General features: G+C 59.1%; 1 protein-coding gene across 2 annotated transcripts in view; it reads left to right on the top strand.

Annotated features, from left to right (window-relative positions):
* Positions 1-26,132, top strand: part of PRKG1 (protein kinase cGMP-dependent 1) — a 335,004-nt gene that overhangs the window by 231,249 nt on the left and 77,623 nt on the right. For both annotated transcript variants that reach the window (XM_068168482.1, XM_068168480.1), the window contains exon 5: positions 21,960-22,023. In XM_068168482.1, coding sequence (XP_068024583.1) covers positions 21,960-22,023 — 64 coding nt within the window. The remainder of the gene's footprint in view (positions 1-21,959; positions 22,024-26,132) is intronic.

The following is a 26,132-nucleotide window of genomic DNA, read 5'->3' as shown; positions in this document are numbered from 1 at the left end:
GTATTGGATTTGTTATCCTCTGACCTCTCCCTCGGGTGGGTTTGCTGCTGCCTGCCCTCTGCAATCTGTGCGCTGCTGCCCGAAGGAGATTCGGCCCCGGGGCCAGTGCAAGTTGTTGGCTGGAGAGAGCTGCAGGGCTGAGGTGGGAGAGAAGGAGCTCCCAAATGAGGTTTGAAGTGGACCATGTTGAGATCATAGAGGGAGTTGGGTTGGAAGTGACCTTAAAGACCAGAGAATCTTAGAGTGGTTTTACACTGCCCCCAGATTGCTTCCTGCTGTCTTATTTAGAATGGAATGGAATGGAATGGAATGGGATGGAATGGAATGGAATGGAATGGGATGGAATGGAATGGAATGGAATGGAATGGAATGGAATGGAATGGAATGGAATGGAATGGGATGGAATGGAATGGAATGGGATGGAATGGAATTAACCAGGTTGGAAGAGACCTTCAAGATCATTGAGTCCAACCTATCATCCAACACCACCTAGTCAACTATCCCATGGCACCAAGCTCTCTATCAAGTCTCCTCCTGAACACCTCCAGGGATGGGGACTCCACCACCTCCCTGGGCAGCACATCCCCAGGGCCAATCTCTCTGGCTGGGAAGAATTTCTTCCTCACCTCCAGTCTAAACCTCCCCTGGCACAGCTTGAGACTGTGTCCTCTTGTTCTGCTGCTGGGGGCCTGGGAGCAGAGCCCAACCCCCAGCTGGCTACAACCTCCCTGCAGGGAGTTGGAGAGAGCAAGAAGGTCTCCCCTGAGCCTCCTCTTCTCCAGGCTAAGCAACCCCAGCTCCCTCAGCCTCTCCTCACAGGGCTGTGCCCCAGACCCCTCCCCAGCTTTCTTGCCCTTCTCTGGACACCTTCCAGCAGCTCAACCTCTTTCCTGACCTGAGGAGCCCAGAGCTGGACACAGGACTCCAGGTGTGGCCTCAGCAGTGCTGAGCACAGGGCACAAGGACTTCCCTGCTCCTGCTGGCCACACTCTTCCTGCTGCAGGCCAGGATGCCCTTGGCCTTCTTGGCCCCCTGGGCACACTGCTGCCTCCTGTTCAGCTGCCCTCCACCAGTACCCCCAGGTCCCTCTCTGCCTGGCCACTCCCTTGGAGGCTGCCACTGTCCTCTCCTGCTGTGGTAACTCATAGGTGTAGGTTGGAAAGGAGCTGAAGAGCATCCAGCTCCAAGCCCCTGCCATGAGCCCCTGCCCCCTCCCACCAGCCCAGGCTGCTCCAGGCCTCATCCAGCCTGGCCTGCAACCCCTCCAGGCAGGAGGCAGCCACAGCCTCCCTGGGCAGCCTGTGCCAGAGTCTCCCCAGCCTCACTCTCAACAATTCCTTCCTTCTCTCCACTCTCAATCTCTGCTCTCCCAGCTCAAAGTCATTGTCCCTGGGCCTGGCCCTCCCAGCCCTTGTCCAAGGTCCCTCCCCAGCTCTCCTTCAGCCCCTCCATCCCCCTGCCCCATTTGTTGCTGCCACACTGGGAGGGTTTCCTGCTCAAGCCTGTGCTAAAAATACTTCTGGGGGCAGAAGCTTTCGGTGCAGGAAGCAGTTCTTTATAAAAGATGTGTGCAGGAGGGCAGCAGGGGGGAAGTGCTGTGGCAAGTGTGAGAGCTGGCTGCTAAACCACCCAGCTCTGAGGAGCAGAGGCCCTGGAAAGTAAATATTGGCTTTGTTTTCACAAAGAGCTTCCTAAATGTTCCCCAAAAAGAGGCCTCCTGCTCTGCTCTGCTCTGCTCTGCTGTGTAAACTCTGATTCATCCCAGCCCTGGAACACATCAAGAGGGCAGAGGGTGCTGAATGCTCTGTGCCATCTCAGAAGCAGGACCCAGTTTGAGCAGTGGAAACTGCAGTGAGTTTCAGACATGCACACCCCCTGGGCAGTCAGGGACAGGGATTCACTGCAGCTAGCAGAAAGCATCTCGTTAGCCCAAGCTTTAATTAATGATGGCACAAACTGGCTTGGCACAGGCATGGGCTGGGCAGGCCACCAGCTGAGGGCCAGGGGCTCTGCAGGAAGCCCTCTGCTGCCCACAGGGAAGAGAAAGGGCAGAAGGGAGAGAGACTGATGCGGGGCAGAGAAACTCCCCCAGCTGGGCTGGAGAGAAGAACAGGGGACAGAGACACAGAGACACAAAGCAACATGGAACCAAGCCCTGAGGGCACTGAGGGCACCACTGGCACCACTGCTGCTGGGGGCAGGCACTGGGCAAGGCCCAGCCTGGACTCAGCAGCAGAAGGCAACCAGGTTCAGGAGCTGGGTTCTGGAGCTGCATTCAGGGGCACAGGGATGGGGATGGAAGGCAGCAGGGACAGAGTCCTGCTGGTGCTTGGCCCTGGGCATCCCTCAGCCTGCCCCTGAAGAGGCCCTGCGTGGGCTGCAACCCCTTGGGGGGCACTTGAGGGTCCCCTGTGCTGTCTGCTCCTCCCACAGCTGCCACCTCTGCCCTGCTGCCCCCCAGGGTGGGGCCCAAGCTGTGGCAGTGCCCTTGGTGTGCAGCCCAGCCCTTGGCAGTGACTGTGCCATCAGCTTGTGCCTGCCAGCAGCAGCCCCTGGCTGTGCCAAGCTGCCCTGAGCTGCAGAGAGTGCCTGAGGGAGCAGAGCCTGGGCTGGGAGTCACAGCCCTGGGCAGAGGCAGCTCTGCCCTGGCTCTCAGCAGCCCCTGGCTGAGCAGAGGGGACAACAGAGAGAGGGGCAGAGTGCAGTGATTTCTGCAAGGGAGGTAACTGCAGTGGTGAGTACAGAACCAGAGGCAGCAGCCCCCGCTGGCAGCCCAGCCAGGGCAGTATCCTTTGCATCCCAAAGTGCCACAGGAAGCCACAAGGAAGCAGCTGCCCCACGAGGCAGGATGTGCAGCCCAAGGCTCTGAAAGCCAAGAGAATCCTCTGGAAGAGTATTCACCACCCCAAGATGTGGCCATCACCCATCTGTAGGATGTCCAGGCTTCCCAAGACAGCCTGTGCAGTGTCTCAGGAGGGATGAAGGGGAGCTGTTACATCCTGTCCAGGGTCCGTCTGGCTTCAGAAGCCACCAAGAGCTCTGCTTTTACTTTCATTGTTGCTATCCAGGCCAAGAGACACTGGATCAAAGGTGCCCACCCACCAGCCCTGCTGCTGAGACAGCCTGCTCTGAGCTGTGCTTGAGGCTCCATGCCTGGAGCCATTCAGGCTCAGCCTGGCTGTGTCCCTGGGCAGCCTGCTCTGGCTGCAGCTGTCCCTGTGCCTGCAGGGGCTTGCACAGATGCCCCCTGAGGCTCCCTTCCAACTCATTGCAATCTGAACCTGTAAAATGGATTCAGCTCCCAGCACAATTAGTGCAGGAAGGGTTAATGGTGCTGGGGGCCCTGATGGTCTTCTCAGGGCAGAATGAATTGAGGCTTCTGTGCAGCAAATCAAAGCACATGACTGGGGGTTGTCAGTCCTGCTGTTGGGCTTTTCTCTTCAGGAGGAGTTGGAGGCTGGGTGTAGGCATTGGCTCTTGCTCAGGTTGAGCTCACTGTGCCATGGGGAAACACAAGGAGGTGTAGCTGGAGCTTTACAGGCAGAAGCTGAGATGGCTTCCCTGACAGCTGAAGGGGACAGCACAAGACAAGGCTGCAGGGAGCCCTCCTGGTGGCCTTGCAGTGCTCCAAGGGCCCAGCAGAACGCTGGGGACAGACTGCTGAGCAGGGCCTCTTGTGCCAGGCCAAGGGGGGATGGTTTGGCCTGCAAGAGGGAGCTTGAGAGTGGAGAGAAGGAGAAATGTTTGGTGCTGAGGGTGGGGAGAGCCTGGCCCAGGCTGCCCAGAGAGCTGGGAGCTGCCCCATGGCTGGCAGCAGGGCAGGGCAGGTTGTGTGGGGCTCTGCTTGGGGCTGTCCCTGCTGGCTGCTGGGGGCTGCACTGGGTGAGCTTTAAAGCTCCCTTCCAACCCAAACTGTTCTGGGATCCCATGGCTTGAGAGGGGTTTGCAAGACTTCTGAAGTCTGGAGGGATCCATCAGGGGTTAACCCTGCGGCAGGTGAGGGAGGCAGACCCTGGGCTGCGGGGGCCGGGAGACACTGGGCAGCCACGCAGCCAACACTGCCATCATGGCTCTCAGCTTGGTTCCTCAGTGCTGGGGACAAAGTGGGGTGCACAGAGCCACATCCCAGGCCCTCACTGCTGCAGAGTGTGGTGGCTGTGTCCCCAGCTAAGGGGCTGCCAGGGGCCAGCAGCCCAGCCCGGGGCAGGGCCGGAGCCAGCCGCAGGGGGGGACAGATGGCGGAGGAGGGCACCGCGGGGAAGAGCTTACAGCAGTACCTGAGGGGGCTCCAGGGGAGCTGGGGAGGGACACAGGTGTTAGAAGGAACCTCCATAGGTCATCCAGAGCAGCCCCATGGTTCCTGCAGAGTGCTGGGAGGAAGGCCAGGGGGTAGAGGCTTTGGGGTTTTTTAAGTCCTGGAAGTTCAACATTGACCAAGAATGTCTGAATGTGAGCAAAGGCTCTCCTGGGGGGGTCACTGCAGGGGAGAAGTGAGGAGAGACAGAAGCCACCTCTGCTTCTTGCCTCAGAGCAGGAGGTAGGAGGAGGAATCATTGGGTTTGCTTTTCTTTACACGGGAAAAGCTCAGAGAGTGATGGCATTGCTTGAAAAGAGGGCCTCCAAGCTCCTCCAGTCCAGCACCAACCCAACCCAACCATGGCCCCAAACCATGGCCCCAGGTGCCATGGCCACAGCTTGCTGCAACACCTCCAGCCATGGGGACTCCACCACCTCCCTGGGCAGCCTCTGACACTCCCTGACCACTCTGGCACCAAAGAAATTGTTCCTCAGCTCCAACCTAAGCCTCCCCTGGCACAACTTCAGGCCAGTTCCTCTCCTTCTCTCACCTGAGCCTGGGGAGCAGAGCCCAAGCCCCAGCTGGCTGCAGCCTCCTCTCAGGAGCTGCAGAGAGCAAGGAGGTCTCCCTCAGCCTCCTCTGCTCCACACTCAACCCCCCCAGCTCCCTCAGCTGCTCCTCCCCAGCCCTCTTCTCCAGACCCTTCCCCAGCTCTCTTGCCCTTCTCTGGCCCTGCTCCAGCCCTCCAGCTCCTGCTGGCAGGGAGGGCCCAGAGCTGAAGGCAGCACTCAAGCTGTGGCCTCCCCAGTGCCCAGCCCAGGGCACAATCCCTGCCCTGCTCCTGCTGCCCACACCATTGCTGCTCCAGGCCAGGCTGCTGCTGCCCTTCTTGCCCCCCTGGGCACTGCTGGCTCCTCTCCAGCTGCTGCCACCCAGCACCCCCAGGGCCCTTCCTGCTGGGCACTTTCCAGCCCCTCTGCCCCAGCTTGGAGCCTTCCTGGGGTTGCTGGGACCCAGGTGCAGGACCCAGCACTTGTTGAACCTCATCCCATTGGCCTCATGCCATGGCTGCAGCCTGGCCAGGTGCCCCTGCACAGCCTTCCCAACCTCTGGAAGACCACCACTCACCCTCACCTTGCTGCCATCTGCACACTCTGAGGCTGCCTTGTTCCCCATGTCCAAATCCCCCACAGAGCCATGAAAGAGGAGCTGCACACCTAGGGTGAGCCTCTGCCTCCTGCTGCTGCTGTTACTGGCAAGAAAGGTCTGGCAAAGGATGTCCACAGGTCCCTCACTGCTCCTCCTGAAAGGGGAATCAAAGCCCCAGGGAGCTTTGCTGCTCTGCTCTGCTGTGCTGGACACTCAGTGCCTAATCCCAGCTGATCCCAGGCAAACCCATTCTGCTCCTGCAGGCAGCAGGTCATGGGGGAAGCCAAAGCCCAAGCTCTTCTGCTGGCCTTTGAGGGCAGAGCTGTCAGAGAGCAGTGCCGTGTGCTGGCCTTGGCCACAGCCAGCCTCCAGGGCAGAGCAGAAGAGAGGACTGCTGGGGAAGGCTGCTGGGCAAGAGGAACTCAGGCAAGGCAAAGCAGGAGGAAGGGAGCCAGGCAAAGTGTTCCTCGTGGCCATGAGCTCCTCACAGCCAAACTGTTGCCCTGCTGCTTGCTGAGCCCAAGCCCCCAGGGGAATGCTGCTCTGCAGGGTGCAGGAGACAGCCAGGAGCCTCCCAGCTGCCAGCAGCCAAGCCAAAGGCTTCCTGAGAGCACTCAAGCCACTGCTGGGCACTCCCCTGCCCCTTCCAGGGCTGGCTGCAGGGCCCCTTGAGGCAGTGCAGGGCCTGGGCCAGCCCCAGCTCAGTCAACTCCATCTGAGGAACGAGAGCAGTGCTGCAGCTGGCTCCAGAGCCTACCACAGAGCTCAGGCAGCTCCATGGGGAGAAACACCCCCTCAGCAACGGGCTGGGTGGGAAGGGACCCTAAACACCAAGACACAAACCCTTTCCCCTCTGCCTGTTCACTTTCCTGGGCCAAGCTCTGGGCCAGGAGTGCAGCTGAGCTCTGCAAGTCCCCCCAGCAGAGCCACAAAGGCATCCTGCAGGCAGAGAGGCAGCCCCCACCCCGGGGAGCTGCCATCAGGAGCTCCTCCTGCCACAGCTGACCTCCTGCCAAGGCAGCAGAGCTGAGCCCAGAAGCACAGGCTGCTCCTGGGACAGCCCTACCCACCCTGCAGCAACCACCCTGCAGAGCTCCAGGGCAGAGAAGCTCTCCCAAGGGATGCTCACCCACGGGGGCTGGTCCTGCCTGGGCTGGCTGCCAGGGGCTGTGTGCTCACAGGAAGGTTGCCCCAAGGCTCTCTGCTCACTCCAAGCCCTCCATCCTTACCTCACCTCCAGAGATCTCTTCCTGATGTTTCTCTGAGGACCTCTCTCTTTTCCCTTGGCAAGCAAGAGAAGGATCATAGAGCCACAGACTGACACAATGGGTTGGGTGAGAAGGGAGCTCAAAGCTCAGCCACCTCCAGCCCCCTGCCCTGGGCAGGGACCCCTGAGCCCCTGCCCCCTCCCCCCAGCCCAGGCTGCTCCAGGCCTCATCCAGCCTGGCCTGCAGCCCCTCCAGGCAGGAGGCAGCCACAGCCTCCCTGGGCAGCCTGTGCCAGGCTCTCCCCAGCCTCACTCTCAACAATTTCTTCCTCCTCTCCACTCTCAGTCTCTGCTCTCCCAGCTCAAAGCCATTGTCCCTGGGCCTGGCACTCCCAGTCCTTCTCCAGAGTCCCTCCCCAGCTCTCCTGGAGCCCTTCAGCTCCTGCAAGGCTGCTCTGAGGTCTGCCTGCAGCCTTCTCTTCTCCAGGCTGCACAGCCCCAGCTCTCCCAGCCTGGCCCCACAGGGGAGGTTCTGCAGCCTCTGCTCATCTCTGTGGCCTCCTCTGGAGCCTCTCCAGCAGCTCCAGGTCCTTCTTGTGCTGGGGCCCAGAGCTGGAGGCAGTGCTGCAGGGGCTGTTTGACTGAGGAAACCCAAAGCTGAGCCTGCCAGCACCACTCCTGGCAGGCTGAGAGCTCTGCTGGAGATCAGAGAGCAGCACAGGCAGGAGAGGCTCATTTTCAGATAGAGTAAAGCCACTTTTGATCATTTCCTCCTTTTCCATGATTACACTGAGACGCTGGCTACAGGTAATGCATGGGAGAGGGAGGAAGTCTCAGCTGGGGGCTGGCACTGGGCACTCTCCAGCAAAGGGCACATCAGGGTGAAGCTGGGGCGAAAGAGTTCCTCACAGAGATGCCACCAGGCACCCAAATGTCCTGGGTTTACCAAGAAGCCATCACCCTGTGGCCTCTTCTACAGCAGAGGAGCACTGCCCTTCCCTGGGCTTCCCCAGGCCCTGGTTTCATGGGGAAGGTATTCACACAGGGAGGCTTTGCTGTACCTCCAAGAAGCCTGAGAGCCCTGGGGCTGAGAGCCTGCAGAAGAGCAGCCCCAGAGGGCAGCTGAGCAATGCTCAGCAAGAGCTAAAGGAGCTGTGGGGGGCAAGAGGCTGGGGCCAGGCTCTGCTGAGTGGTGCCCAGGGCCAGGCCAAGGGGCACAGAGTGGCAGGCAGGAGATTGGAGCTGAGCAGGAGGAGAAAGTTGTTTGTTGTGAGGCTGCTGGAGGCCTGGAGCAGGCTGCCCAGAGAGGTTGTGGAGTCTCCTGGTGTGGAGAGCTTCCAACCCCCCCTGGGCACTGTGCTGCTGGGCAAGCTGCTGGGGGTGCCCTGCTGGAGCAGGGCTTGGGCTGGGAGATGCCCAGGGGTCCCTTCCAGCCCTCCCCACACTGGGATTTCTACAATGAAATGCACAAAACAAATCATCAGGAGCAGCAATTTAAACAGTGTCCTAAAATAATCATTTCAGGGCTGGCTGAGGGCTTGGAATCCATTCTGTAACTGCCTGCTTGGCCTTTCCGTGGATGAGGAGCCAGAAAAATCACAGGATGGGTTGGGTGGGAAGGGACCCCAAAGAGCATCCAGCTCTAGCCCCCTGCCATGGGCAGGGACCCCTCCCCCCAGCCCAGGCTGCTCCAGGCCTCATCCAGCCTGGCCTGCAGCCCCTCCAGGCAGGAGGCAGCCACAGCCTCCCTGGGCAGCCTGTGCCAGAGTCTCCCCAGCCTCACTGCCAACAATTTCTTCCTCCTCTCCACTCTCAATCTCTCCTCTCCCAGCTCAAAGCCATTGTCCCTGGGCCTGGCACTCCCAGCCCTTCTCCAGAGTCCCTCCCCAGCTCTCCTGGAGCCCTTCAGGTCCTGCAAGGCTGCTCTGAGGTCTGCCTGCAGCCTTCTCTCCTCCAGGCTGAACACTCATCTCCCTCAGCCTGTGCCCACAGCTCAGGCTCTGCAGCCTCTGAGCATTTTCACAGCCTCCTCTGGACCCTTTCCATTAGCTCCCTATCTCTCCTCCTGTGTTGGGGGCTCCATATCAGGCCCCAGCCCTGCAGGTGAGGTCTCCCCAGAGCAGAGCAGAGGGGCAGGATCCTCTCTCCAGCTCTGGCCACACTGCTTTGGCTGCAGCCCAGGCTGCCCTTGGCCTCCTGTGCTGCCAGTGCCCATTGCTGGCTCCTGCCCTGCTCCTCCCCCCAGCACCCCCAGGGCCTTCTCTGCAGGGCTGCTCTCAGTCTCATCCCCCCAGCCTGGGCTGGTATCAAAGGTTGCCCTGACCTAGGTGCAGGACCCTGGCTTTGGCCTTGTTGAAGCTCCTGAGATCCTTTGCAGGGCCTTGGATCTGGAGGGTGTCAGACAGGAGTGCTGCTGGAGGAAGCCCAGGAGCCTAACAAAGCATTGAGGCCTTGGCTTTAAGAGGTGAAGCTGATGCCAGCTTGCCTGGAAATGCCAATGGCAAAGCCTGCAGGAGGCAGGGAGCTGCTCTGGCTCTGCTCAGGGAGGTAGATGTCAAGTCAGCTTCCTTTGTCAGCATGCCCAGAGGTGGCTGGAGCCTGGCTGACACTGCAGGAGCTATGGCAGAAGCCACCCTTGGAAAGCCAGGAGGTGACCTGGAGCTCTGGCACAAGCAGAAAGGATCTGCCCTGCCATAAAACCATCTTAGGCCAAGGCCTGGCACGGCTGTGGTGATGCAGCATCACTGACCCAGCAGCTCAACCAGTGCTGCAGCCTGCCAGGGGAGCAGGATTGTGCCCCCAGCGCCTACAGACACCAAAGAGCCTCAGCAGAACCCAGGAATGTGACCAGGGAGCTCTAAGGCCTCCCAGAGAAGCTTGGGGATGGATCCTGAATGCCTCTTGTGTCAAGGAGAAGCAGCCACACACTTCACACTGGTGTCCTGTGATGGGATGAGGGGCACAGAGTTGCAGCCAGGAGGTTGGAGCTGAGCAGGAGGAGAAACTTCTTTGGGGTGAGGCTGCTGGAGGCCTGGAGCAGGCTGCCCAGAGAGGTCTCCTGCTCTGCAGACTGTCCAACCCCCCTGGATGTGTTCTGTGTGCCCTGCCCTGGCAGGGGGTTGGACTCACTGATCTCCAGAGGTCCCTTCCAGCCCCTCCCTGTCTGAGATTCTGTGATCTGGGACTGTGGCCAACACCAGGATGTGAGGCTCAAAAGTGCTCAGGAGAGAGCTCCAGGTGAGGAGACAGCACCAATGATGTGAGTCATGGAGTGGCTTAGCCTGGAAGGGAGCTCAGAGGTCATCCCCCCCAGGCTCCCTGCCATGGCAAGGGGGGGCACAGACCTGGCAGTCACAGAACCATTCCAGTTCCAGCAGACTCAGATCATCACTGAGGCCAACCTCCAACCTGAGACCACCAGGGCCACTGAACCATGAGACCAGAGAGCTGCCAAGGGGCAAATGCTCCTCAGGTCAGCAGCTCACCAGGCCTCAGGAAGGAGCCAGCCACAGACCCTGGCCCAGGGAACTCCACATCAGACACATCCATGCCCCAAGCAGCTCAGAAGAGTGGCTGCAGGAAGCCAGGAGGGTTGCAGGCTGAAAATCCTCTCCTCAGCTCCAGCTGCTGGCTGGGAGAAAAGGATTTGAGCTTTGTTTTGGGGTTTTGTTTTAAAGGGACCTTTCTTCTTGCAAAGCAAACCAGCTCTGTGCCCTTCTCTGGCCCTGCTCCAGCCCTCCAGCTCCTGCTGGCAGGGGGTGCCCAGAGCTGGAGCTCGAGCTGTGGCCTCCCCAGTGCCCAGCCCAGGGCACAGTCCCTGCCCTGATTCCAAGCAAGGCAGCTGCAGCAACTCAGTGCAGTGCAGGAAGGAGCTGAAGAGAGCAGCCCTGGGAGTGTCTGGGTCCTGCTGTCAGCTCCATGGCAGAGCAGGATCCACACAGAGGGAATGAGTCTGGACCCCATGGATGTGCCATGGAATCTTGGACTTGGCTTGGAAGGGACCTCTGAAGATCATCCACTGCAGCCACACTACCATGGGAAGAGATATCCTGAGCTGCTGGAGAGGCTCCAGAGGAGGCCACAGAGATGAGCAGAGGCTGCAGAACCTCCCCTGTGGGGCCAGGCTGGGAGAGCTGGGGATGTTCAGCCTAGAGAGGAGAAGGCTCCAGGGAGACCTCAGAGCAGCCTTGCAGTACCTGAGACTACCCAGCTAGCTCCCACCCCCTGCCATGGGCAGGGACCTCTCCCACCAGCCCAGGCTGCTCCAGGCCTCATCCAGCCTGGCCTGCAACACCTCCAGGCAGGAGGCAGCCACAGCCTCCCTGGACAGTCCATTCCAGAGCCTGAAGGATGTCTTCCTGAGATCCAATCTAAAGCCATTCTCCTTCAGTTTCAATCCATCTCCCCTTGGCCTGGCAGTGCACAGCCTGTTAACCCTTAAGGTCCCTCTGCAGCCTTCCTGCAGGATCCCTGGAGTCTAGACCTAAGGTCTCCCTGGAGCCTTCCCCTCTCCAGACTGAACACCCACATCTCCTTCAACCTGGCCTCACAGCAGAGGTGCTGCAGCCCCTGGATCATCTCTATGGCCTCCTCTGCACTGCTTCCATCCCCCTGCTGTCTCCTCTTTCAGTCTTCTGTTTTCAGCTGCAGTCAGGAGCACCTCAGAGCCCCTTTCCCAAGCAGTGCCCCACGGTTCCTACAGCTCCACCTTGCAAACCAAAGCCTGGAGATGTGCCTTGTGCTTGAGCAAGCTGGCAGTGGAGCAGAGCTGGGGACCTTGAGGGGAACAAAGAGAGGGTTTGTGTCTGCCTGAGTGCAGAGCTCCCAGCCCCTTCTCTGCAGCCTGGCTGCTTACCAAGGGAAAAGCCCCCAGCAGGAGGGCAGAGAGCTGCAGATGCCGACCACCAGCACAGGCCAGAGGGAAGGGACAGGCAGCAGCAGCTGTACTGCTATGGCAACTGCCCAAGCCCTGCTGGAGGAGCCCAGCTGGGTGCCTCAGTGCCCTTGCTTTGCCTTGTTTTGCTTGCTGGGGCTGCTTTCTGGGTTGACCTCATGGGCACAGAAATGCCAGCAAACAGCAGTGCCCTTTCCATCAGCCTGCCTGCAGCTCAGCAGCTATTTTTAGGCTCTTTTCTCTTATTCCTGCACATTCAAGGTCGTGGTTTGCCACCATGGTGAACTTTCAGCTGAAGGCTTTATGGGGATGTCCTCCTCCAGGCTGTGCTGACACTGCTGCAGCCTGAGCTGCTCATGCTTAGAGTCATGGAATGGTTTGGGTTCAAAATGAGTTCATTGAATTGTCTGGGGCCCAGCACAAGAGGGACCTGGAGCTGCTGGAGAGGCTCCAGAGAAGGCCACAGAGATGAGCAGAGGCTGCAGAACCTCCCCTGTGGGGCCAGGCTGGGAGAGCTGGGGCTGTGCAGCCTGCAGAAGAGAAGGCTGCAGGCAGACCTCAGAGCAGCCTTGCAGGAGCTGAAGGGCTCCAGGAGAGCTGGGGAGGGACTCTGGAGAAGGGCTGGGAGGGCCAGGCCCAGGGACAATGGCTTTGAGCTGGGAGAGGAGAGACTGAGAGTGGAGAGGAGGAAGAAATTGTTGAGAGTGAGGGTGGGGAGACTCTGGCACAGGCTGCCCAGGGAGGTGGTTGAGGCCCCATCCCTGGAGGCTGGATGAGGCCCTGGACAGCCTGCTCTAGTTGGAGGTGTCCCTGATGAGTGCAGAGGGTTTTGGGAAGATGCCCTTTGAGGTCCCTTCCATCCAATGCAATCTGTGAATCTCTGGAAGCGACCTTCAAGAGCATCCAGCTCCAGCCCCCTGCCATGGGCAGGGACCCCTCCCACCAGCCCAGGCTGCTCCAGGCCTCATCCAGCCTGGCCTGCAACCCCTCCTGGGAGAGGCTGCTGGCTGCACCCCTCCTGACCTCAGGGCTCTGAGCCTTGTGGGAGGTTGGGGATTTTTTTATCCTCTTTGGAGATTCTGCTGCAATGTTTGAACTGCATTGAAAAATAGGAGCTGTGAAGGTCTGACTGATGATGCTCTTGAGGAGGTCAAGAGGGAGGCAGCAGGGCCTGCATGTCCTTGAGCAGTTATTTATCATGTCTAGAACTGAGGGGATGTGAAGGGATTCCTAAACCAACATATCTGTGTGCAGCAAAGCTCTGAGGCTCTGGGGGCTGGTCTGCTCTCCCCAGGCTCTGGTGACAGGAGGAGAGGAACTGGTCTGAGATTGTGCCAGGGGAGGCTTAGGCTGGAGCTCAGGAACAATTTCTCTGGTGGCAGCGTGCTCAGGGAGTGGCAGAGGCTGCCCAGGGAGGTGGTGGAGTCCCCATGCCTGGAGGTGTTGCAGCAAGCTGTGGCCATGGCACCTGGGGCCATGGCTGGGTGGCCATGGGAGGTTGGGTTGGTGCTGGACTGCATGATCCTGGAAGCCTCTTCCATCCCAAACCATTCTGTGACTGCAGGTCTGTACTGAGCTCGGTTGTTGTGACCCAGGGGCAGCACTCAGCACTTGGCTTTGTTGAACCTCATCCCCTTGGCCTCATGCCATGGCTGCAGCCTGGCCAGGTGCCCCTGCACAGCCTCCCTGCCCTCCAGCAGATCAACACTGACACCCAGTTCAGTGTCCTCTGCAGGCTCACTGAGTGCCTCAATCTCCTCACCCAGATCATTGATGAGGATGTTAAAGAGAACTGACCCAGCACTGAGCCCTGGGGACAGCACTGGTGGCCAGGTGCCAGCTGGAGTTATCTCCATTCCTCACTGCTCTCTGGGCACAGCCATCAGCCAGTTGTTAACCCAGTGAAGCCTGCACCCACCCAAGCCATGGGCAGCCAGGAGGGTGCTGTGGGACAGGCCTCAGAGCCTTCACTCTCTGGAGTTACAATCTCTCAGCAACACAACAGAAGGAACATGGAAAATCCTGGAGGCAGCTGCATGTGAATGAGAGCAAGCACAGGAGGGGTAGGGGCTGGAAGGGACCCCTGGGCATCTCCCAGCCCAAGCCCTGCTCCAGCAGGGCACCCCCAGCAGCTTGCCCAGCAGCACAGTGCCCAGGGGGGGTTGGAAGCTCTCCACACCAGGAGACTCCACAACCTCTCTGGGCAGCCTGCTCCAGGCCTCCAGCAGCCTCACAACAAACAACTTTCTCCTCCTGCTCAGCTCCAACCTCCTGCCTGCCACTCTGTGCCCCTTGCCCCTTGGCCTGGCCCTGGGCACCACTCAGCAGAGCCTGGCCCCAGCCTCTTGCCCCCCACAGCTCCTTTAGCTCTTGCTGAGCATTGCTCAGCTGCCCTCTGGGGCTGCTCTTCTGCAGGCTCTCAGCCCCAGGGCTCTTAGCCTTTGCTGCTCCCAGAGCTGCTCCAGGCCCCTCAGCATCCTCATGGCCTGGGCACCGTTGGTGGTGCTGCTGGTGCCAGGTTCTGTGCCAGCCCTGCAGGCACGGGGGTGGAACAACGTGGGCTTGAGTGCAACAGCCCAGGTGAGAGCAGTGGGAAAGGAGGTCAGACTCGGTGTCTGCCCCGATGGAGAGGAAGCCCTGGGAGCTAAGGCTGGATTTGTGAGTTCGACTTCTGGCATGCACTGGAGGATGCCTCCCGGGACTCCTGAGAGGAGTTAATGACTCACAACCTGCTTAATTACCTGCTGATGGGGCTTTGTGCTGAGCAGGCAGAGAGCGGGAGCTGAGCAGAGTGCCCTGAGAGGCTTTTATTGCTTACTTAGCTTCAGATAAAAATGAAAGGGGAAGGCACAAAGCATTGTGCTGCCAGCTGAGAAGGCAGAGAGCTGGGCAGGGCTCTGGGCAACCTGAGCCACTGGAGGATGTCCCTGCCGACTGCAGGGGGTTGGGCTGGGCTGGATGGGCTCTGGAGCTCCCTCCCAGCCCAGAGTACTCTGTGGTTCTCTGACTACAGTTGTTGTGGATGTGAGCACCGTGTGCTGTCCATGGGACTCTTGGCTGGGATCCTCTGGAGATGTTAGCACAAGTTCAGGTGGGAAAAAACTGTAAATAGAAAGAGGGGAATCTGGAAGGGTCATAGAGATCACAGAGTGTTAGGGGTTGGAAGGGACCTCAGGGGATCATCCACTCCTGCTAGAGCAGGTCCCCCAGGAACTCATCCATGAGCCAGCAGCATGGCCATGGCCAGGAAGGCCTGGGGTGAATTCAGAAGAGTGTGGCCAGCAGGTTGAGGAAGGTTGTCCTCCCCCTCTACTCAGTCCTAGTAAGGCCACATCTGGAGCCCTGGTTCCAGCTCTGGGCTCCCCAGTTCCAGAGGCAGGGAAGTGCTGGAGAGAGCCCAGGGCAGGCTGGGAAGCTGCTGAGGGGCCTGGAGCAGCTCTGGGAGCAGCAAAGGCTGAGAGCCCTGGGGCTGAGAGCCTGCAGAAGAGCAGCCCCAGAGGGCAGCTGAGCAATGCTCAGCAAGAGCTAAAGGAGCTGTGGGGGGCAGGAGGCTGGGGCCAGGCTCTGCTGAGTGGTGCCCAGGGCCAGGCCAAGGGGCAAGGGGCACAGAGTGGCAGGCAGGAGGTTGGAGCTGAGCAGGAGGAGAAAGTTGTTTGTTGTGAGGCTGCTGGAGGCCTGGAGCAGGCTGCCCAGAGAGGTTGTGGAGTCTCCTGGTGTGGAGAGCTTCCAACCCCCCCTGGGCACTGTGCTGCTGGGCAAGCTGCTGGGGGTGCCCTGCTCCAGCAGGGCTTGGGCTGGGGGATCCCAGGGGTCCCTTCCAGCCTCACCCTGCTGGGTTCTTGGTGGTTTTATTTCAGGGAGCTAGGGATCCTCATTCCTGTTCATGGTGGGGGAATTCCCATTGCTGAGGGCAGCTGAGGGGGGCTTGGTCAGGCACAGAATGGGAGCATTTCCTTCTTCAGGGGCTGAAAGGATTGCAGTAACTGCTGCCATGGGTGCACATCCTGCTGGGGGCTTTTATGCCCATTCAGAGACCCATCCCTTTCTCCTCTCTCTCCTGCCTTTGCCCATCCTAATGATCATTTTATGCATTTGTCCTCTGCCTGCATGAGAGGAATCTTTAATGTGCAGGCAGAAGGTGAAATTTTCATTGCCTTTTATGAGTCTCAGGAATACATTTTGAATTCAATTACAGCTTGGTGCTGGAAATATCACCCCAGTGGCTTGGCAATAAATACAACTCACAGATTACTGAGAATCAGGAGGACAGGAGGCAGTAGGGTGGCTTCAAGCTGTGGGCATGGAGCAGTCCTGGGAGGAGCTCCTCCTGCTCAGCTCCAACCTCCTGCCTGCCACTCTGTGCCCCTTGCCCCTTGGCCTGGCCCTGGGCACCACTCAGCAGAGCCTGGCCCCAGCCTCTTGCCCCCCACAGCTCCTTTAGCTCTTGCTGAGCATTGCTCAGCTGCCCTCTGGGGCTGCTCTTCTGCAGGCTCTCAGCCCCAGGGCTCTCAGCCTTTGCTGCTCCCAGAGCTGCTCCAGGCCCCTCAGCAGCTTCCCAGCCTGCCCTGGGCTCCCTCCAGCACTTCCCTGCCTCTGGAACTGGGGAGCCCAGAGGTGGAACCAGGAATCCAGCTGTGGTCTGAGCAGGGCAGAGCAGAGGGGGAGCAGAACCTCCCCAGCCCTGCTGGCCACACTTTGCTTGCTGCCCCCCAGGCCCCCATTGGCTCTCTTGGCCCCCAGGGCACATTGCTCTCCCCTGCAGCCCTTGCTGCCCACCAGCACTCCAAGGTCGTGCTCCATGCAGCTGCTCTGCAGCAGGATGGCTCTAGCAGAGGTACAATAAATAACCCTTGGTGGCAAGCCATGACCTCACCATGATCCTTCTTTCTAGAGAACAAAATCTGTCTGGCAGCAGTTGTATCTTCAAGGTGTTTTGGACAGGCTGTGAGATTCTCTGCTCATAGAACCACAGAGGTGGTTGGGTTGGAAGAGGCCTCCAAGCTCCTCCAGCCCAACCATCAGCCCACCCCCCATGGCCACCCAACCATGGCCCCAGGTGCCATGGCCACAGCTTGCTGCAACACCTCCAGGCATGGGGACTCCACCACCTCCCTGGTCAGCCTCTGCTAGTGCCTGAAGAGCAGCAGGAGGTAGGTAGAGGAAAGCTGAACCTCTGCTGTGATGGCAGAGGGGACAGATCCAGTGCACCTTGGATTGACACAGTCCCTGAGGGATTTCCCTCTGGCCAGGCATCCATTGCAAGGATCAGCTGGCCTGTGGCTGCTTGGTCTCACTGCTCTCCACAGAGCTTGGAGCTGGAGCACATTGTGGATGGAGATTGGAAACACACAGCTGTGCTCATGTGTCTGCTCATCCAACACCCAGGTGCTCCAACCCCTCCTGCAGCCTCAGGCAGCTGTGTGCTGGCTGCAGCCAGAGCAGGGTGGGCAGAGGGCAGCAGAGGGGATTCTGCCCCTGGGCTCTGCTCTGCTCAGACCTCACCTCCAGCCCTGCCTCCAGCTCTGCTCTCCCCAGCAGGAGAAGGACACAGAGCTGCTGGAGAGGGTCCAGAGGAGGCCACAAAGGTGATCTAAGGGCTGGAGCAGCTCTGCTGTGAGCACAGGCTGAGGGAGCTGGGGCTGTGCAGCCTGCAGAGGAGAAGGCTCCAGGGGGACCTCAGAGCTGCTGCCAGCACCTGAAGGGATCCTGCAGGAAGGCTGCAGAGAGACTTTACCTGAGGGGGTCTGAGACAGGACAAGGGGGAATGGTTTGGAGCTGAGGCAGAGCAGGGTCAGACTGGAGCTGAGGAAGAAGGCCTGCAGTAGGAGGCTGCTGAGACTCTGGCACAGGCTGCCCAGGGAGGCTGTGGCTGCCTCCTGCCTGGAGGGGTTGCAGGCCAGGCTGGATGAGGCCTGGAGCAGCCTGGGCTGGTGGGAGGGGACCCTGCCCATGGCAGGGGCTGGGGGCTGGATGCTCTTTGAGTTCCTTTCCAACCCAACCCACAGTGCAGGACTCTGTGAGCACTGAGTGTTTTAGCAGGCTCAGAATCCCAGCCGGGTGTGGTTGGAAGGGAGCTCGGGGGATCATTCAGTCCAACCCTGCTGCCCAAGCTGGCCTCCCACAGCAGGTTCCAGAGGACCGTGTCCAGGCAGCTTTTGAAAGCCTTCAGAGGAGACTCCACAACCTCCTGGGCTAAGCAAATTTACAGCACCTGCAAGGCACAGCTCTTTCCCTCAGCCCTCTGACTGCACAGAGCAAGGGGCAGATGTTGGTCAGTTGGAGGGCAGAAGGGCTCTGCAGAGGGACCTTGACAGGCTGCACAGATGGGCAGAGGCCAACAGGATGGCACTGAACAAGTCCAAGTGCCAGGGGCTGCACTTTGGCCACAGCAACCCCAGGCAGTGCTGCAGGCTGGGGGCAGAGTGGCTGAGAGCAGCCAGGCAGAGAGGGAGCTGGGGGTGCTGGTGGAGAGCAGCTGAACAGGAGGCAGCAGTGTGCCCAGGGGGCCAAGAAGGCCAAGGGCATCCTGGCCTGCAGCAGGAAGAGTGTGGCCAGCAGGAGCAGGGAAGTCCTTGTGCCCTGTGCTCAGCACTGCTGAGGCCACACCTGGAGTCCTGTGTCCAGCTCTGGGCTCCTCAGGTCAGGAAAGAGGTTGAGCTGCTGGAAGGTGTCCAGAGAAGGGCAAGAAAGCTGGGGAGGGGTCTGGGGCACAGCCCTGGGAGGAGAGGCTGAGGGAGCTGGGGTTGCTTAGCCTGGAGAAGAGGAGGCTCAGGGGAGACCTTCTTGCTCTCTGCAACTCCCTGCAGGGAGGTTGTAGCCAGGTGGGGGTTGGGCTCTGCTCCCAGGCCCCCAGCAGCAGAACAAGAGGACACAGTCTCAAGCTGTGCCAGGGGAGGTTCAGGCTGGAGGTGAGGAGAAAGTTCTTCCCAGCCAGAGAGATTGGCCCTTGGGCTGTGCTGCCCAGGGAGGTGGTGGAGTCCCCATCCCTGGAGGTGTTCAAGAGGGGATTGGATGTGGCACTTGGTGCCATGGTGCAGTCATGAGGTCTGTGGTGACAGCTTGGACTTGGTGATCTTTGAGGACTCTTCCAACCTTGGTGACACTGTGATATTGTGAGAAGAATGATTTACTCTTTGCCTTGCCAGCACTGCTGGGCTGTTTGTCCCCTCTGCAGAGCCCCTCTGGCTCAGCAGCCCCAGTTTGCTGTGCACAGGAGCAGCCTCAGAAGCCTTTTTGGCTTATTTATGCATTTCTTTATATTTGCTTTTCTTTTTGCACTGAAAATAAAATGCAGTTGAAAACAAATTAAACATTGAGGATATTCTGGTGGCTTGGGGTGCTTGGGAGAAATAATCCAATCAGCCTGACAGCTCTGAAATATGATTTGGAAATTCAATTGCTCAAGACAAGATAATCTGAGGGAGATCACAGCCCAGAGAGTAATGGAATGGGGGAAAAAAACAACACAACAAAACAGCCTCAAAGGTTCAGCAGAGCTCAGCTCAGCTGCTCCCAGACCAGCTCTGCTGCTCCTGCCCCCTGCATTGCCTTCAGGAGCAGCACTCTGGAGGATGCAGCCTGAAAGCCTCCCCCAGTTAGAGGACATCTCTGTTAAGGGCAGGTGTCCAGGCTCATCCCCCAGCCCCTGCTGAGAGCATGGTCCCAGCACACACAGCTGGAGAGTCACAGAATGGGTTGGAAAAGACCTCAAGGGTCATCCAGTGCCACCCCCTGCCATGGGCAGGGACCCCTCCCCCCAGCCCAGGCTGCTGCAGGCCTCATCCAGCCTGGCCTGCAACCCCTCCAGGCAGGAGGCAGCCACAGCCTCCCTGGGCAGCCTGTGCCAGGCTCTCCCCAGCCTCACTCTCAACAATTTCTTCTTCCTCTCCACTCTCAATCTCTCCTCTCCCAGCTCAAAGCCATTGTCCCTGGGCCTGGCACTCCCAGCCCTTCTCCAAAGTCCCTCCCCAGCTCTCCTGGAGCCCTTCAGTCCTGCAAGGCTGCTCTGAGGTCTGCATGCAGCCTTCTCTTCTCCAGGCTGCACAGCCCCAGCTCTCCCAGCCTGGCCCCACAGGGGAGGTTCTGCAGCCTCTGCTCATCTCTGTGGCCTCCTCTGGAGCCTCTCCAGCAGCTCCAGGTCCTTCTTGTGCTGGGGCCCCAGAGCTGGAGGCAGTGCTGCAGGTGGGCTCTGAGCAGGGCAGAGGGCAGGATCCCCTCCCTGTGCTGCTGCTCTCAGGTGTTTCCATACTTCACTGCCTTCTTTGTGATTTGTGCAGGTTCAGCCCAGATGCTTCAAAAGGTTAATGTTAAGGGCAGAGCCCTCAGGTCCCTGTGGCTTGGTGTGAGTTGGAAGATGTTAGGAAGGAAGAAAGGGAGAAGATGCAAAGCTGGTGATTCAGATGACCTTCAGAACACTGGCAGCTCGTTTCCCCCTTGTGTTTGTGCAATTATGAAGACAGCAAACCACAGTCATCTGTTTGATACCTTCATTTAGTGGGGATGTGCCAAAGAAGGGGCTGGGTCAGGCATCACAGCAGCAGGGAAGGCTGCAAGGCAGAGTCCCTGCATGCAGATGGCTCTGTCAGTGTCCTGGCTGGGTCAGGCATCACATCAGCAGGGAAGGCTGCAAGGCAGAGTCCCTGCATGCAGATGGCTCTGTCAGTGTCCTGGGGAGCACACTTAGGAGACACCTAGGCGAGGCTTACATGCCTGGCCCCAGTCACTCTGGGAGATGTCTTCAGTGCCCAGTTGGGAGGAGGGGAAGAAGCAGGCTGTGCATGCAGATATGGCTCTGCCAGGTGTCCTATGGCTCCACAAGGCTGGTCAGGGTCCCAGGATGCCCTCTGAGACACAGCGTGAGATCAAATGTCTGATCTAGGCACTGCAGCTCCATGGAGTTTGTTTGACTCTCCTCAGGCACTGCCCCCAGAGCCTGCAGCAGGACTTCCATCTCTAGAGGCAGGACAAGGGGCAATGGTTTGGAGCTGAGGCACAGCAGGGTTGGACTGGAGCTAAGGAAGAAGTTCTGCAGTACCAGGCTGGGGAGACTCTGGCACAGGCTGCCCGGGGAGGCTGTGGCTGCCTCCTGCCTGGAGGTGTTCAGGGCCAGGCTGGATGGGGCCTGGAGCAGCCTGGGCTGGTGGGAGGGGGCTGGAGCTGGATGGTCTTGAAGGAACCTTCCACCCCAACCCTTTCTGTGACTGCCAAAGAACAGCTGTAAGGAAACAGCAGAGTGTTTTCCAGAGCAGGAGCTCTCATCCCTTCCTGTGCTTGTGTGACCAGCTCTGTCTTGCTGTCATTTTGTGCTTTGAATCCACACAGCTGAAGTCATTTATTCTTCCTTTGAACAAATAAGGAAGGCTTCCAGACCTTCCAGGTCCACTGCAGCATAGCATATCACACAACCACAGCACAGAGGGCTGGAAGGGACCCCTGGGCATCCCCCAGCCCAAGCCCTGCTCCAGCAGCGCACCCCCAGCAGCTTGCCCAGCAGCACAGTGCCCAGGGGGGGCTGGGAGCTCAACATGGTTGAGGTGGAGGCTGAAGGCAAGAGTGCTTGCAGGAGTTTTGGAGGCCCCATTCCATATCCCCCATCCTGCTCCAGACTGTATTGAATGTCATTCCTGGAGGCTCCTTGTCACTGCATTTCCCACTCCCCCTGACCAACAGGGCAAGCCTGCTAGACAAGGCCTTTGCCCAGGGAAATGCCACTAAGCCAATGGAGAAGTTGACCTTTTGGCCAAGCAAACCAAGCAAGCTCTGGTGGGAGCTCCTGATGTGGTCTTCAGTAACTCTTACCGTGTCTCCTGTGCAACTCGAGGCTGTTTCCTCTTCTCCTATCACTTCTTATTAGGGAGCAGAGACCAACCCCCATCCCACTCCATCCTCCTTGGTTTCACATAACCCTGGAATGGCCTAGGCTGGAAGGGACCTCAGAGAGCATCTTCTCCAGCCTCCCCATCATGGGCAGGGACACCTCTCCAATAGCCTCTGTGGTTCCTGCTCTTCTTTTGTTTGCAAGTGCTTCCAGGCCAGCTCCAATCCCTTTCTGCTTAGAGCTGAGACTGTGGTGGGGCTGGGAGCAGACTGGGAGAAAATCCCCAGTCCTGCCTGTGACTGAGCAGGTTGGTGGCACAGGTTCCTTGTGGCACAGGTTCATCCCACTGAGTCCTTAACTGATCCTTAGTTGCTTACCAGCTTTGTGAGTGCACCTCCAGCTGTTTGCTGCCAGTGGCCTTCCACCAGCCCAAGCATTCCCCATCCTGGCTGCTGGAAGCAGGTCTGATCACCAGCAGGAGTTCAGCTGCTCAGCCCCAGGGCAAGGCCTCCTTGGGAGGCAGCTGGGAGAGATGCCTTTGGGTTGCTGCCCCGTGCAGGGGGAAACATTAATCCAGGGTTCTCTTGTGTTGCAGTGTTCCCACATTCCAGAGCCTTCCTGAGGAGATACTCAGCAAGCTTGCAGATGTCCTGGAAGAGGTAAGTGCTTCTCATTTGACCAGCTCCTGAGTTCAGAGCCTGGGAGCCTTCTGCTGGCACTGCCCAGGCTCTTGTTTTCCTGAAGGGCAGCTTGCTAACCTTGTTAGGGTTGGCTGTTCCAGCAGGGCGAGAGGAGCTGTGTGAAAAATGAATCCAGCACTGAACTGCTTTTACTTGGATTTCCATCCAGCTGGAGAGGGACAGGCTGGGAGAGTTGGGGTTGGAGAAGGTTCCAGGGAGACCTCAGAGCAGCCTTGCAGTATCTGAAGGGCGCCAGGAGAGCTGGGGAGGGACTTTGGTCCAAGGCTGGGAGTGGCAGGCCCAGGGACAATGGCTTTGAGCTGGGAGAGTGGGGATTCAGAAGGCTCCAGGGGGACCTCAGAGCTGCAGTTCAGTGTCTGCAGGGCACCCCCAGGCAGGCTGGGGAGGGACTGTCCAGAAGGGGCTGTGGGGATGGGAGCAGGGGCAAGGGTTTGGAAGTGGAGCAGGGCAGAGTCAGGTTGGAGCTCAGGAGGAAGCTCTGCACAGAGGCCAGCAGCTGCACAAACAGCTTCAGGAAGATTGGGGTTGCACAACTCAGATAATTTCTGCTCCCCCACCAAAACTGTCAGCAGCTAGGAGGCTTTTCAGGCTTTCTGGTTGCTCTCAGCCAGGGACCTTCCCCAGGGGAACTGCAGAATATCTGCACCTCTCCCACCTCTCTGGTGATGCCCAGGAGGCTCCTCTGTGCCAGCCCTGCTCACTGGGCACCCTCCCAGTGAGCCATGCCAGGGTCAGGTCAGCTGCAGATGGAGGCCAAGGGTTCTCCCCTCAGGGAGGGATTTGAAGGACTCTGGAGTCAGTTGTCCAGTGCAGGAGAATTAGAATCACAGAAAGGTCTGGGTTGGAAGGGACCTCCAGAGGTCATCCAGTCCAACCCCCTGCATTCAGCAGCAACATCCTTCAGCAGAGGAGGTGTCTGAAGTGCCTGGAGGAAGGTCAGGCTGTGCTGCTGAGGCAGCTGAGGATGAGCTGGTGGTGGGCATGGGCAGTGCTGGAGGGCTCTGCACTGCCTTCTCCTGCTCTCTCTCTCTTGGGTTGGCACAGGATTATAGAATGGGCTGGAAGGGACCTCCAGAGATCCATTCCACCCCCTCTAACCCATCCCCCTGCACCCAGCAGGGACATCCTCCACTGGAGCAGGCTGCCCAGAGCCCTCTCCAGCCTCCCCTGGCATAGCTCCAGGCATGGAGCCTCAACCACCTCCCTGGGCAGCCTGCTGCAGTGCTCCAGCAGCCTCCTGGGGCAGAACTTGTTCCTCACATCCAGCCTCAGTCTGCCCCAGCCCAGCTTCTGTTGCTGCCCATCAGCCCTGGCTGTGCATGCTCACAGCTCCATCTGCCAGCAGCAGCCCAGGGTGACTCTGCTGTGCTTTGGTAAGGCAGAGGAGGCTGTTCCTGGGGAAATGTCAGGGGCCTAAGCTGGCTGGGAAGGCTCAAAGCTGCCAGGCTGCTGCTCAGCCACCTCTGCGTGCCTCAGCCCAGTGCAGTGCTGCAGGCTGGGGCTGGAGCAGCTGAGCTGAGCTGGGGCTCACTGTCTGAGCCTCTGCTGGAGCTGAGCACAAATCTCCTTTGCAAAGCAGCACAAGTGCCTCCTTGCACATTATTTTTAGTCATGAAACATCTGAATAATTTTCATTTCCATGGGTGAGAGAGGAGGATTTGTTTGCAAACTGGGAGGCTGCCTGCAGCTGATTAACAACCCAGCCAGAAACTCCTCTGTTGATCCTTATTTCTCTTTAAATAAACCTAAAACCAACTCAGAGGAAGTGTGGAGGCCTTGACCTTGCCCCACTTTGGAAGGCTCTGAGGAAAACATCAGAATTCAAACTCTGATAGAGCTTAACAGATCCCAAAAAAGGCTCTTTTTGTTTTCCTCTTCCAGCAGGCAGCCTTCATCTCTCACACAAAGAGATGGAAGTTGGGTGGTGAGCAGTGCTGGAAGGATCTGCAGCCTGAGAGCTATGGCAGCTGGGGACACTGTGGGCAGTTGGTACCAATCAAATATTGCTGTGACCTTTTTAAGGAAGCTGAAAGGCCTCCAAACACCACAGAATAGCTCAAGGCAGCTCAGGTGCCAGCCCTGCTGACACCACCTGGGGTCCTGTCCCCTCTGCCAGCCCCAGACTGGGAGGCAGCTCAGCAGCAGAGCTGTTATAGAACCACAGAACTGTTTGGCTTGGGAGAGGCCTCCAAGCTCCTCCAGTCCAGCACCAACCCAACCCCCCATAGCCACCCAGCCATGGCCCCAGGTGCCATGGCCACAGCTTGCTGCAACACCTCCAGGCATGGGGACTCCACCACCTCCCTGGGCAGCCTTTCCCACTCCCTGACCACTCTGGCACCAGAGAAATTGTTCCTCAGCTCCAACCTAAGCCTCCCCTGGCACAACTTCAGGCCAGTTCCTCTCCTTCTCTCACCTGAGCCTGGGGAGCAGAGCCCAACCCCCAGCTGGCTGCAGCCTCCTCTCAGGAGCTGCAGAGAGCAAGGAGGTCTCCCTCAGCCTCCTCTGCTCCACACTCAACCCCCCCAGCTCCCTCAGCTGCTCCTCCCCAGCCCTCTTCTCCACACCCTTCCCCAGCTCTCTTGCCCTTCTCTGGCCCTGCTCCAGCCCTCCAGCTCCTGCTGGCAGGGAGGGCCCAGAGCTGAAGGCAGCACTCAAGCTGTGGCCTCCCCAGTGCCCAGCCCAGGGCACAATCCCTGCCCTGCTCCTGCTGCCCACACCATTGCTGCTCCAGGCCAGGCTGCTGCTGCCCTTCTTGCCCCCCTGGGCACTGCTGGCTCCTCTCCAGCTGCTGCCACCCAGCACCCCCAGGGCCTTTCCTGCTGGGCACTTTCCAGCCCCTCTGCCCCAGCCTGGAGCCTTCCTGGGGCTGCTGTGACCCAGGGGCAGCACTCAGCACTTGGCCTTGTTGAACCTCATCCCATTGGCCTCATCCCATGGCTGCAGCCTGGCCAGGTCCCCCTTCCTGCTGCCTTCCTACCAGCAGATCAACCCAGTGGCCACGAAGACTCCACTTGGCAGGGCCGAGATCTGACATGATGCATGCAGGAAGGGCTGCCCAGTGTTCAGGTACCCAAACTGAAATGGCTGTGGCCCAGCTCACATCTCCAGGGATTAGTGAGCTAAATCCTGAGCAGCAGAGGAGCATCAGGGGCTCAGGATTTAGAAAATACTGGAGCCATCCATGCTGGTGAGACCTTAATTCACCCCAGTGCTGGGGGTGGAGAGCTGCAAAGCTTTGAAAGCAGCACACTGTGCTGCTGGCACAGCACTGGCAGCAGAGGCTGACAGCCCTCAGGCTGTGCTGCCAGCCAGAGCTGGGCAGGCTGCAGGGCTGGGCAGAGGGAACCTCCTGGGGGTCACCAAGGGCAAGGGTAGGGTCCTGCCCCTGGGGAGGAAGAACCTCCTGCAGCAGGGCAGGGGAGGGGAGACCTGCTGGGAAGCAGCTCCAAGGAGCAGGACCTGGGAGTGCTGGGGGCCAACAAGTTCCCCATGAGCCAGCAAGGTGCCCTGGTGGCCAGGAAGCCAATGGCGGGGGGGGGGGGGGAGCAGGGCAAGGGAGGTTCTCTGCCTCCTTTACTCTGCCCTGATGAGGCCACATCTGGAGTCCTGGTTCCAGTCCTGGGCTCCCCAGTTCAAGGACAGAGAGTGGCTGCTGTGGGTGCCCTGCTTGAGCAGGGGGTTGGACTGGGTGATCTCCAGAGGTCCTTCCAACCCCACCATGCTGGGGCTCTGTAACTATTTTCTCCAGCTCCCCCAGTCTCACTGAGCTCAGGATCTCAGAATCAGCCAGGTTGGGAGAGAGCTCCAAGATCACCAAGATCCAGCTGATCACCCAACCCTAACCAACCAGACCGTGGCACTAAGTGCCTCATGCAGGCTCTGTCTTCTCCTCCCCTACCCCCAGAGCTGTACAAGGGAGCTGGGGCAGTGGCTCATCAGCACAATCTCATCCTTGATGCATGGCAGAGACAACTCCTTCCCTAAACCAGGAGGAGTAATTTGAGTTGGGAATAAAAAGGAAGAGCAAAATCCCCTGCAGGCCAGCAGCCAGGATGAGTAATTTT

The sequence above is a fragment of the Melanerpes formicivorus genome, unplaced genomic scaffold (assembly GCF_026170545.1).
Source record: "Melanerpes formicivorus ecotype bairdi unplaced genomic scaffold, bMelFor1.0.p_v2 SCAF_139, whole genome shotgun sequence".
Classification (NCBI taxonomy): Eukaryota; Metazoa; Chordata; class Aves; order Piciformes; family Picidae; genus Melanerpes; species Melanerpes formicivorus.
This window is presented reverse-complemented; position numbering and strand designations above follow the sequence as displayed.